General features: G+C 42.9%; 1 protein-coding gene across 7 annotated transcripts in view; it reads right to left on the bottom strand.

Annotated features, from left to right (window-relative positions):
- The window catches only part of lqf (epsin homolog lqf), a 62,891-nt gene that overhangs the window by 24,128 nt on the left and 25,355 nt on the right, over positions 1-13,408 (bottom strand). For all 7 annotated transcript variants that reach the window (XM_028305630.1, XM_028305629.1, XM_028305625.1 and 4 more), the window contains 5 exons: positions 9,207-9,385; positions 5,183-5,376; positions 2,448-2,610; positions 1,288-1,395; positions 418-526 (listed from right to left, as the gene is read on the bottom strand). In XM_028305630.1, coding sequence (XP_028161431.1) covers positions 418-526; positions 1,288-1,395; positions 2,448-2,610; positions 5,183-5,376; positions 9,207-9,385 — 753 coding nt within the window. The remainder of the gene's footprint in view (positions 1-417; positions 527-1,287; positions 1,396-2,447; positions 2,611-5,182; positions 5,377-9,206; positions 9,386-13,408) is intronic.

Consider the following 13,408-nt stretch of genomic DNA (forward strand, 5'->3'; position numbering starts at 1 on the left):
AGCGCGCGCGGCGCGGAATAAAATAACGTAAGCGACAAAAATCGGAAATCATGTATTTATTGAAAAACCAAACACTATTTAAAGAAAATAACTCGACCAGTACTTAGAATATGTTATTACCTTACCAATATACAAAATTTGGTATTGAAATATTAGCCTATCTGCTTATAAAACGAAAAACCGAGTAATAGAAGGGTCATCTTTGGATTTTTTTTCTATCGAGAAAATTGTTTCCATTCATGTTTCGGCTTCGACCAGACACTAGATTTATTAGTTAACTATGACATATTTCAAAATAAGAACATAAGTAATAAGAAAAGTACGATTAAAACTAATTCTGCGCTTCTTTAAAACGCCCAATATTCGCAAGGCATCACCTTAACGCTAAAAAAATAAATAATAATAGTGTTGTCTTACTGAGCGCTGTGAGCTCGAAGGGGTCCGCGGGCGCGGGCCGCTGCGACAGCGCGTCGAACTGCTCCAGCGAGCCCGACGACGGCGACGACACCGACACCGGCGACTTGCTCTGCAATAACGCACTCTATTTGTAGGACATATAGTCTGGTCGGCGAGCACGTAGAATTTTGTCCAACGACCCCAAGCTACCCATCCTTATCGCTCGCGCGTAATTATGTTGCTGTCGCGCTCGCACACTCACTGCGGGCGCGCGTCGCACAGTCGCGACAGCAATATAATTACGCGCGAGCGATAAGGATAATGGGTAATGGGTAGCTTGGGTTAATTGGACAAAATTCTACCAAAACTCAATTCGATGTGCTGCCTACTGTACACGCACACATTTATAGACTAATCGTTTAAGAGACGCTATTTGGATCTCCGTCGACCGCTGGGCCATTGTAGTAAACCCACTTCTAACATAAGCAAATATATGCTCTCTTGAAGGGGGGGGTAATCGGATTAGGACAAGTTATTAGTTGCCTCATAAAAACATAAGCTTATAAGAAAATTTCTCAAATACAGCCTCTGATATCATCTAATGCTCGAGTGAAGAGATTTTTTAATCTATTCACTCTTCTCACCCAAAGCGAGAAGTCGAAATAATTAACATAGAAAAATATAATACAAAATGGTATAAAACCTGTGTAATTAAAATAAAATAAATAAATTAAATCAATAACCAATTCGACGCCAGTTTCCATAAGGCTAACATTGACAAAAGTTAATTGGTTTCATATCTTAAGCCAAGGAAATAAAATTGAAATAATAAATAGAATGCAATAATGTTAAGTCTATTCAAAACACCGTGGCAAAAGTAAGAGGCCATACCTGTGCCAAAGGTGCCCACGGGTCAGCCGGCGTGGGTCCGGCGGGTCCCGTGGCCCACGGGTCCCGCACGGGGCTACCCACGGCTGACCACGCGTCCGATGACGTCTCCTGCGGAACAACACCATACGAAACTATACAGTAGCTGTTTAAACCTGCTTCAAATTAACTATCTATACTAATATTATAAAGCTGAAGAGTTTGTTTGTTTGTTTACTTGAACGCGCTAATCTCAGGAACTACCGGTCCGATTTGAAAAATTCTTTCAGTGTTAGATAGCCCATTTATCGAGAAAGGCTATAGGCTATATACCATCACGCTACGAGTAATATGTGCAGAGCAAAAATGATTTTCACGCGTACGTAGTCGCGGACATTGCTAGTTTAATAATAATCAGTAGTGTTGTTACACACACAACACACAATTGTGATACAAGAAATAAATCAAATATAGCGTAACACCATACAAATATTTTAGACTAGCGTAAAAATGTCACAAAAAATATCTCTTTAGCATTTACTACTATAACACATTCTTACCATTGACTCGGAAAATATTCCGAGATCCAGATGCATGGACTAACAAAAATAAAAATGATAAATTAAATAAACTCCGAAATTACATAATTTATAGCATCCGATGTAATTTCATCATTTTGATAATAATTAGGTTTTTAACACCTTCAGGTACTAATGATTTTAATCATGAGGCAATTTAGATTTTTAGTCTTCATTTAGTCCGTCAATTGAGTCCTTGATCATGACGACGTCATTACTTTTTATTGGCAAAATCTTTTTAAAAAGATACTTCATTCTGGTTTTAAAACTTAATAAAATTAATTTTAAATTACCTATAAATTAAGATTTTTGGTTGCATTGTAATTTAAAAGAGTAGTTTGAGTTCACAAAATAGTGACATCACAGGCTTGAATTACCATACAAAATCTAAGGAAGTCTTGTTTTTTTTTTATTTTTATTATCCACAACGAGGAAGCTCTTGGCCTGTATCACACCTGATGGTAAGTGATGATCAGGCCGAAGGTGTAAGCGAGCTTCACCCGGAATCCTCAACCACGGAGACTTGACAATTTTAAAAAGTACGTCAATTGATTGATTAGTGATGGCAAATACCCTATAAATACCCTATTAGTGAACAACACGCACCTGTTTCTGCGGCGGCGGCAGCTCCCAAGGGTCGGCCAGCGGGAGCGGCGCAGGCGCGGTCGCGGGCGATCCCAAGTTCACGTCGAGCAAATCTAACAGGTGCGACTGCTGCGGCTCCGGCTTCTTGTGGTTGCTGCTGCTGCCCGACGTGGAGTCTGGCGTCCTGGATGAAGGAAGATAAAATTAAAGACTATACAGTATTCCCGATTATCCGGATCAATTAAAACCAGGGGTGTTCCGGATAATCGATTTCAAAGTAAAATCAAACAATAATTAACTTTTTACAATAGAAAGGGTTTTCAATACATCATTTTAGAGTCTAAAAATCTAAATTTTAGACCATTGGTCATCCATTTCTTTTAACAATGAACTAAGAAGACGTCCGTACCATGTTACGGTGGCGGCGCCTTCGGTTTTTATGGGTCCAGACCCTGAATCGGTAATTAGAAACTGTGAAGAATGGGTCCGGATAATCGGATATCCGGATAATCGAGGTCCGGATAATCGAGGTCCGGATAATCGCGATTCTACTGTACTTTTAGCAGATTTTTCAATAGCACTGTTATTGTTATTCTTCTTCACCAGATCGTCGAGAGGCCTGCCTGTGGTGTAATACTACACAAATAAAGTGTGTGCGCTATGGCAACACTGACTAGTACGGCGCGGTGGGGGGTCAGTTGTAGTCGGGCCGCCACACGGGACGGACGTCAGTGCTTGCACTAGCTTACACAGTGAACATATACCAGTGTTTTATTTAAGACACCACACTGCCTACTGTGTGCTTACATGAGTTTACGCAAGGTAAAAAAATTACATTAAAATGTATGGTATAATGTGCAGCGCCCCTAGCGGCTACTTTCAAGAAAAAATATCTTCATAGATTTCTTTGACGTACTCGCTAGCGAGTACACCTAACGTAAACTCATGGTAAGCACACTGAGGAGGTGAAAGTCGCGGGAAGAGCCTGGATGCGGGCAGCGCAGGACCGATCGTTGTATAAATCCTTAGGGGAGACCTTTGTCCAGCAGTGGACGTCATTCGGCTGAAACGAAACACTGATAATCTATATTGTCTTTTTGACAAAACTTCAGGTACGTAACTGTCAATTCTAATTTTGTACCGATACACAACATACTTGAATTAATTAAACTACAGTTTATTCCAACAATCAAATAGACATTGTATTGTTGCAATGTACCTATCTTATTAACAGAATGATTTTAGTCTAACTAATGATATTACAGTTTATTTCTACAAAACTCAAATAAACAAATTTTTGAAATGTATCTAGATAATGAAATTAATGTGTTTTACTCAAACATACTATAAATCGGATGTTCTTTTTGATGAGAGGAAAAATATGTGAAACAGCATATTTAGAACACTGAAATGGTAATCGTAATTGCTACATATTTTGTCCTCTCACAAAAGGCAAACATCCAACAACTATCAATGTACCATCGGCAACAGTGTTAACTAAACATTGCCTGTCATGTCGTCTCGTTCTATCGCAAAGAATCGCCATTTGATGAGAGCGAGAGCAAAAACGGAAATGGATAGTAAACAGTGTGGCCGTGTGTACAATGTTATCAACGTTATGTCAACATCGGGCACCGAACCGGCACTAACTGTAAGGGCAGGCACGCGGCGCACGGCAGCCAGCGCCACCACGCACCACTGGGAATGGAAGCCGGCGCGCGCGCATACATCGAACGGAAGTACTCTTCTAATCTATGGGGGAGGAGGAGTTAGGAAGGGTGAGGTAAACTTATGAAGCTTTTGGACTTGCTCGCACGAGTGACTTGTCACGGGACTCACTGGAATATCTCGCACTTATGGTACAATAACGTCACTTATCATAATACATTTTTTTATAATAATATAATTGTAAGATATTTGGTTTTACTTTAAAATTAAGTTCAAAGTCGTAGTTAAATTATTACCATTTTATTTGTTTAGTCAAGGAGAACTGTACGTTGCAATAGAATGTTGAATTTTAAAATGATGAAAATTTCGCAATTTGCATAAATGACGTTATTGTACTGTATGTGTGATCTATCTATCTTTGTTCATCGACGTATTGGTCAATTTGGGCATCGAGCTGGCGCTCTTGGCCCGGCCATATTATCGACTGGCTACTAGACCTCAATCTGTAGTTGGATCGTCGGACCTACAGTTCGACTTAGACATCACTGTCTCACCCTCAGCGTGTTACTAGCCCACCGGGTAAGCAGGCTGAGTGGTTTTGGTGTCCTCTGCTTCAGTCAGCAAGAGGTCACAAGGGAAGATACGCTCGCCCAGGGATCGGGTTGATGTTGGGGCGATGTCGTGCAAATGACAGTGGAGGCCATCGTCCGCGCGGTCGTCCATGACCCACGCCACGCGTCACAAACTCACTGACCCTACATCGGTGCTCGAGCACTCACTGGAAGTCGTGCTGCGACTGGCTGAGCGCGAGCTGAAGCCTCACGTCGTCGGAGCGGCGGCGGCGCTCGTCGCGCTCGGCCTCCTCGCGCGACATCGCTAGAGCCAGCTGCAGCTGAAGCTCCTCCTCGCCGGCGTCTGGACTGACCCTACATCGGTGCTCGAGCACTCACTGGAAGTCGTGCTGCGACTGGCTGAGCGCGAGCTGAAGCCTCACGTCGTCGGAGCGCGACATCGCTAGAGCCAGCTGCAGCTGAAGCTCCTCCTCGCCGGCGTCTGGACTGACCCTACATCGGTGCTCGAGCACTCACTGGAAGTCGTGCTGCGACTGGCTGAGCGCGAGCTGAAGCCTCACGTCGTCGGAGCGGCGGCGGCGCTCGTCGCGCTCCGCCTCCTCGCGCGACATCGCTAGAGCCAGCTGCAGCTGAAGCTCCTCCTCTCCCGCAGTCAATGGCCGCGCCAGTTCCGCGTCCCGCCCTGCCCATTCCGCTCCGCCGCCTGGCGTCTGATACAAAACAAAAGTTAACTCTAAACAAAATAAAAATATAAACTTGTCGCAGACGGTCATGAGTACGGACACTAAAGTGAAACGCAAGTGCGCCATCTAGCGGCGAATCGGCGCAACACCGCTTTGGCGCGCTTCGGCAGAGTCGTAACGGTCACGGCGGGATGGATCGAACTCACTTTCGCTCCGAACGCCGACTAGAGAAGACATCGTCACGAAACTGTCCCACGTTTCACCTAGTGCCTATTTTATCGCTCGACGAAGTCTAGATTGTAGTACTAAGAACTAAGTGCTGATTTTGAACTCTGACGATTATTAAAAGTGTTTGAACACAAGTCTTGTTCTCATTGCACGATACCCTATTTCGCCCACAATATCTGAGGTTCGAATCCCTGACGAGCCGACAAACTTATTTTACTCAAAAATAAAAAAGTGTCCGTGAGGCAAAGAGGCGAGGATGGTGGCTGCATTTCCTCGCTGAATGGCAATACTAAACCTTTGTGCAAGGAAAGAGCCAGCATTTAGATTTTCCGAAATGTTAATTAATTTAGGGGAAATGGTCCAAAACAGTAATTTAGCATTCGATCCCCAAGGTCCGAAGGTCTCGACACCAAAGGGCGCAAATATGTAATCATTAGATAGTGACTCATATTTGCGTCGTTTGGCTAACTCAGCCGACTCCGCTGCAGCCCCAGCTTTAGCAACTGATTCCCTGAGGTGGAAAGGGGCTAAAGTATCGTTAAACAAAAGTGAATAACTTTAACTTTAAACCATGCAAGAATGCGGGATGCGATCGACGCGTGCGCAACACTGCGATGCACCAGTATAAAGTGAGTAAAAATATTTTTTTTTACATTAATTACACCAGAGTGGTATAATACTATTATACATAAAATAACGCATGGCTAAAGAACAGAAACAGAATCATTATTTATTTGCTTTAGGGCTGATTTTTCAATTGTCGAATAACTTTTAACTGAAGAATAAGTTTGGCACATTGACAGTTTCAGTATGGGAAATATGTCAAAGTGACAAGTTTATTCTTCAGTTATAGTCTATCCAATATAGCTTGATTAGAATGACGGCTGTCAAACGAATGTGACTAGTGCTGAGTATGTTTCGTACGGTTCACATAGATGTATCGATAAGTTTTCGAAAAAATGATATAAAAAAATGGACCCAATTTTTCTTCATATCTTTATTCATAAAAATGACAATTATTATGATTTAAATTGAAAGACAGTAAAATTNCGTGCAGGTACTGCAGGTGCTGATACAGCGACGAGGCTCGCACCTGCATCACCTGCACCCGGCTGTGAGCGTCTGTGGCGACATCGACGATACGCCATTACAAACTGTGTACCAACAGATGGCGCTGTCACTACTTTACTATGGCACACTCCGCCGCTCATACAAACCTGCATCGCGGTGACGGAGTTTTCTACAAACCAAGATGGTGTAAATGAGGGCTATCGTTTTAGCGCTCACCAGTTAGCGCTACTGTAGAGTAAGGTCCTGTCACTTGCTAGTAGCGAAGATACATCGTGGCACCAACTTGTGAGCGCTAAAGTGGTAGGAGGACTATCGCAATTGCACTCATCAAGATGGCGCCACTGCACACTGTAGAGTAAGGTCCTGTCAATCGCCCTCATTGGACCTTGGTCCTCAAGCATAACACCCGCTCGGAAGGAAGCACTAACACCTTAGCTTCCTTATTGTGGTTGAGCATCATGTCCCACACGTCACCTGTGGATGATGTTCTTGGCGTGCAGGTAGTCCATGCCCTGCGCGGTCTGGCGCGCCACGTCGAGGAGGTACAGCATCAGCAGCGGCGTCTCCAACACGTGCAGGTGCTGGTACAGCGACGAGCCCTCGCACCACTGCGTGACGATCGCCAGAGACGGCTTCGACACGCAGCCCATGAATAGTAGGATGTTGCAGTGCCGCGTCTTGCGTAGCACCGCCACCTGGACGATAGACAACGGTCAGATAACAGACTAAATATGTTGCAAATCAAAAGCTAAGCTAAGTCTATACTATAACTTGAGCAGGTGTTTGCTCCAGACTTCAGAGGCAAGCCTGCGCTTCACGGCGGACAATCGCCGCGTGCGCCTGTCTATTAGGCCTCAGCCTCGAATTCAGCGGGCAGCGGGGCGGCGGCGGTAGCGGCGCGGGAGTGGCAGGATCTTATGCGTAAAATCAAATAGACCGGTTCTCGAAAACCGCGGCGCGGGAGCGGGCAACGAGCGGGCAGCGCACTCCTTCTTTTGCCCACAATAAATCGAGCGTTAGGAATAAATTTGAATCGAAATAAAATTGTCGCCGTTGTTCAGACATTTCGTTTGCGAATAAAAACAAATATCTCGACAACACAACCCCGAACACAACACTTCGCCGCTAAAGCGCCGCGCGCGCTGCCCGCTTGTTTCGAGAACGGGTCTGCGATGCCCGCCCCGATGCCTGCTAAACTCGAGACAATCGTGGGCCGTGGGCGCCTGTCTAATAGCGTTCATATTCAAACACGTGTCGTGTGCTTTGCGTTACGCTGCGGCATTCTCAACCGATGTGAAGAAACTAGTCCGCGAGTAAGCCTACCACGGGGTAGCTATAAGCCAATGTCTCATCAGCCCCTCAAACAGTCTAAAGGACAATGGGCAAAATGGTACCCGGCTCCAATAGATATGTGTCTAGTATCGTTTGAAAGGTCTTACCAAGATGAACAACTTTTACTATGACCACCAGACTCAGATCTGGTTGTGTACGAAGGTATACATACTTTTTTGCAGAANCAACCTAAGTCGTAGTCATTATCATCAGTGTTCTTCAGTGGTTTTTTCCTCTCGCTAGAGGGCGGTGGGCATCTCTTCTAGAGCAACGGTGCTATGAATACCCAAAAAATTACCGGTGATTGATTTCCGATGTTTGATTATTTAAGAATGAAATGTTTTTTGGTTTTTAATAGTGAACATTTAGAAAAACGTATAACTTGAATTAAATATGTTAAAAAATTAGTTAGAATTTTTTTTTTTAAATATTATGTTAAAAAATTAGTTTTAATTTAATATGACATTTGTAGATATGTCCCAACACTAACATTTTTGTAACTCGAGATAACCTTGTAGAGACGTCGTTATTACTCTAGCTTGATTTTTATAATTTCGAATTACTACTTATTGGTGTAATTTAACGCTGCATTTACACGAAATTAACATTTTTATTGGAAGCACTGTCGTCGAAAATATTGTTTGTAGGTCAGACGTAAATTATTTCTTGTGCGCCAATATTTAGCTCTCATTGATCGCTACTACAAAGTTATGTCGTTACTTTTTATGGCAGCTGTCATTCTAATCAAGCTATATTGGATAGACTATAAAAGATATCTGACGATTGAAAAATCAGCCCTTAAGTGGTTAACATTTCGATTATTTGTTTGAAGTAGATCACATGACAAAAATTCCAATAATTGCATTCACCATTCATTAATGTCGCAAACTTAACATTCTTTCATTATTTTACGTAACAGGATTTTCTAAAAAAAATTTTTCTGGTAGTCCTATGAGCCCCGCGAAACGAGACACAATAGAAATCAATGAGGGTTTTCACGATTGAAAAATTCGCCAGATGGCAATACATAGGTGCGAGGTCCAAATGCTGCATGATTGGTTATTTTTGACATGATATTGACAGATATGTCAAAGTCCACCAATCACGCAGCATTTGGACCTCGCGTTACGTATTGCCATCTGGCGGATTTTTCAAAACCCTCATTGCTACGCGGTCTTATGCGACCTATTGGGGTTTGATGGGTTAATAAAAATGAAAATATTTACCTCTACTGGTGGGTAGGTGGGGCTAGAAGGCGTGTCGAGCGCGCCGTCGCTGCCGAAAGCGCTCGCGCTCTGAGCGAAGCGCTGTTTCGCTTTCAGCGCGCGCGCTCGCTCATTCTTCAGCCTCTCCTCGTCTTTCAGAAGGTTAACTAGCTGTTTTGCCTTCTCTCGCACATTGAGACCTGGAAAAGACATTTTATGATGTATTTTTTACCTAATGACCGACGGATTAGCAAGCTGAAGTGGCAATGGGCAGGGCACATAGTACGCAGAACTAACGGCCGATGGGGCAGCAAGGTTCTGGAACGGAGGCCGCGTACCGGAAAACGCAGCGTGAGACGTCCACCTACAAAGTGGACCGACGACATCGCAAAGGTAGCAGGGAAGCGCTGGACGCAGACCGCTACCAATCGATCAACGTGGAAAGCATTGGGGGAGGTCTATGTTCAGCAGTGGACGTCCTATGGCTGAAATGATGATGATCAATGGAACTGATGTTCAAATGTACTAAATGTACTGCCTGCCGTTAAAATAGCCCACAGATGTATTTTTGTTTGTCTCCAAGAACTTTTTCATATTATCCTAAAATGATTGACAGTCCTCAGTCTTTAAAGCAATGACATTCGGAACCGGCTCGTTGCTGCTGAGAATGACTGATTCATGGTTCTTTTCAAGATATCATATTCTAGAAGATTCTTTGCCAAAATTGTAGGAGGACAAGGATACCACGAATCAGCTAGTATAAAGGGAGGGTACGAAACTAACTTATTTTACTATTGAAAAAGAGGAAACAACTACTATCACTGTTCGATTTTAACATTGAAACGTTTATTTCCTCTTAGCAACAGCGTTTTGTAACCAAAACGATCGGGTAACATTCGGCTGATTAACATAGTGTTTGTGAAACCGTATCTGCGACGTTACGATTAGCATTCGCCGGGCGTTAATTAGGTCGCTAATAAGTTAGGTAACAATGGAAAGCGACATTTCCCATTGTTGACACGTGTATGGGGGAACAACTAATGGGTTTTGAAATTGCAGTAATCCTGTCTTTAGGATTATCTTTTGATTTTATTAAAAGCTGTTGATATAAGCTTTTCAGCAAAACAGAAGTTTTGTATTCTTTCTAATGAATTCACCGTGATTGTTGCAAAAAAATTTTGGGCAAAGTTATACGCGATATTAACACGTTTTTTGTGTATGTGGAGTTAAAAGGCTATGCAAAAGGCGTACCTAACAAAATATCAGATAAATTGGCACGTACATTCATATCAATTTTAGAACTGTAAAAATAATTAAAAATGCTATAATGAACTGGGTCAACAGCATAATTAGAATGTAATTCATTAGGGCAGCACAGATAATGCGCCGTGGGAAGCGGCCTTGGCGCGGCGCTTCCCACAGAGAAACAATGCACAGACTATATGGGACTGCGGTGGACGTTGAACCTGCTTGAGGGAAACGAGCTTGGTAATTAGTACCATTAAAATAAAGGGAAGTCAAACCTTAATTTCGAACTCCTCCTATGTTCTTCTGATTAATTTCGTTGCGGGTCCAATCACAGTTTAACTTTCCCCCGGGATAAACTTGACATTCATTGGTTGGGTTTTTGTGGCGGTCAAACTGTAGATCCTGGCTACACAGGAGTTGCCGTGGTGGGAACGAGAGGTGGGAATAGTCCCGTACCATTAAAATCACAGTAACTTGTGAACTTTTAAGGTACAATTATTGTTATTCTCACTGAATTTGAGGCATTGGTAATTTGATATACGTCTAAAGACTATTCCCACCTCTCGTTCCCACCGCTGGAACTCCTGTGTAGCTAGGATCTACGGCTTGACCGCCAATGAAAACCCAACCAAAGGTCAAGTTTGTCCCGGGGGAAAGTTAAACTGTCATTGGACCCAGAACGAAATTAATCAGAAGAACATAGAAGGATTTCGAAGTTAAGGTTACGACTAACATCTGCTTAGCAACAGTAGGTATTGTTATGTGGGAAAGACCCAGTAATGAGACACAATAGACGTATAAAAAAGGAATATCACAGCGGACACTATGCCTCATCGTTAATGGACAAAAGTGATAACAATTAGTTCATCGCACACACACGGTGACGTGGCATAAAACAAACGGCGGTCGCGATTCCAATTCGGATGACGTCACTCAGGTGACAATATTGCTTGATTTATTGACAGTCAACACACGCATTTATTTGCTTTTGTGACATAATGGCGGTGTCTATTGTTAGAAATGGGCCATTAGGGCTATTGACATTAATTTAATATCTGCCGACCTTTCAACAACACCGTGTGGCATTTAAAATTTCATGGATACACTGTAGCTACGTCTATACGACAGCNTTTAAGATTATGATACAGCCTATTTTAAATCTAAGCACACACACATGTGATAAAAGTAAGACAAGTTACATAAGTGCCACTTGTGGTCTAAACTGAATAAATATTTTTGATTTTGATTTTGATTTTTGATTTTACATGATACTAAAGTAAAGAAGTCAAGTGTTGATGTGTGTAGACTACTGTACCTCGTTCTTGAAGGCCTGCAGCTGTGCGGGCGTGGGCGTCTTGACGTTGAGCGTCTTGACGGCCACGGGCCCGTGCCAGTGCGCCTTGTACACCGTCCCGAAACTGCCCGACCCTGCGCCCAAGGTAAAACAGATTAAACTACGCCAGCGCCATCTGTACGGGGATTTCTTAAACAGTAGTGATCTTGGGTTGAACCTACTTCAACTAGTAAAAAGTAACTTTGACAATGGTGTTACAATGAAGTTACCCTTCTGTAACTGTCCGAAATATGTATTGTTCTATGTGTTTTAGATTTTTTATTATAGATTGCGCCAGTGTGACAAGGTCGCATAGGTGCCAGTTACAGTCGAGGGACTGTGAGCCAGAATAGCTAGCTACGGATACGATGATCCCCAATCGAAGTCAATCATTATGCTTATGTAATTTTTTTTTTTATCTTTTTAGTAGTGTGAAACAAGCTTTCTTATAAACATTTGAAAATTATACATAACTTGAAAAACAGTTTAACAGTTCTACCCTCTTCTGCACATCCTAAATGTCGTTGCACACTCTAGAGACTGAAACTAAAAAGATGGCGGTAGATCATGCGAAGAGCTGTATCCACTTCTGCAATCGACGTGGACGCCTCCACGTCATCACAAGCGCTCTGCCAAGAACAACTGAGAAAAAGAAGCATGTAATCTCACCTATCCGAGCTCCAATGAGTATCTCATCCGCGTGTATGACCCAATCGTCGTAGCTCTCGCGCGGAGACAGCGCGTTCTTCCACGACTCGTCGGCGGAACGCGCGCGCGCACGCCGCGGTCGTAACGTGCCCGTGGGGGATGCCTGTGAACACGTGAGCACTGAATAATGTACATTTCCCTAGATAACAGTAATGCTGCGCCCAATACCCAATAAGATCAAGCGCCGCAGGTGGAACTGGATTGGCCACACTCTCCGAAGGGACCCCGATCACATCTCTAAGCAGGCTCTGGATTGGAATCCCCAAGGAAAACGCAAACGTGGTCGACCCAGGCAAACTTGGCGGCGCACTGTAGCGGACGAGGCGAAGAAGATCGGCAAGACCTGGAGCGAGATCAAGCGAGAAGCTCAAGACCGAACGAGATGGAGGACTGTTGTGCCTTCAGGTTCAGAATGTCCAATTCCCAAAATGTCCAACGGTTTCAAAATGTCCAATTCCCAGAATGTCCAATTCCCAAAATGTCCAATTCCCAAAATGTCCAATTCCCGAAATGTCCAATTCCTGAAATGTCCAGTTCCCGAAACGTCCAATTCCCAAAATGTCCAATTTACTATTATGATGCGTTTGTTAAATAAGTCCTCATAGCCTTTCTTTAAAATGAGTAATTAATATATTTCTGTACGAATGCGTTTAGTTTTTGTAAAATCGGCATATAAACATAGAAAATTTGTATTATTTGCAAAAATTACGTAGAAAAATTTTGTAGCTACTGCACTTGATACTCGTACGAGTAGGTATAGTTATTTATATTTTTTTCTATTGACCTAAAAAGGAAAGAATAATTTGTAAATAAATAAATTATTAATATGATTATTTAAATTTAAGTATGGTTATTTATTAAATATTTTTAAGAAAGCCTATGAGGACTTATTTAACAATCCCATCATGATAGTAGATTGGACATTTTGGGAATT

The sequence above is a fragment of the Ostrinia furnacalis genome, unplaced genomic scaffold, assembly GCF_004193835.3.
Source record: "Ostrinia furnacalis isolate ACB-3 unplaced genomic scaffold, ASM419383v2 OfSCF1743, whole genome shotgun sequence".
NCBI classification, from domain to species: Eukaryota; Metazoa; Arthropoda; class Insecta; order Lepidoptera; family Crambidae; genus Ostrinia; species Ostrinia furnacalis.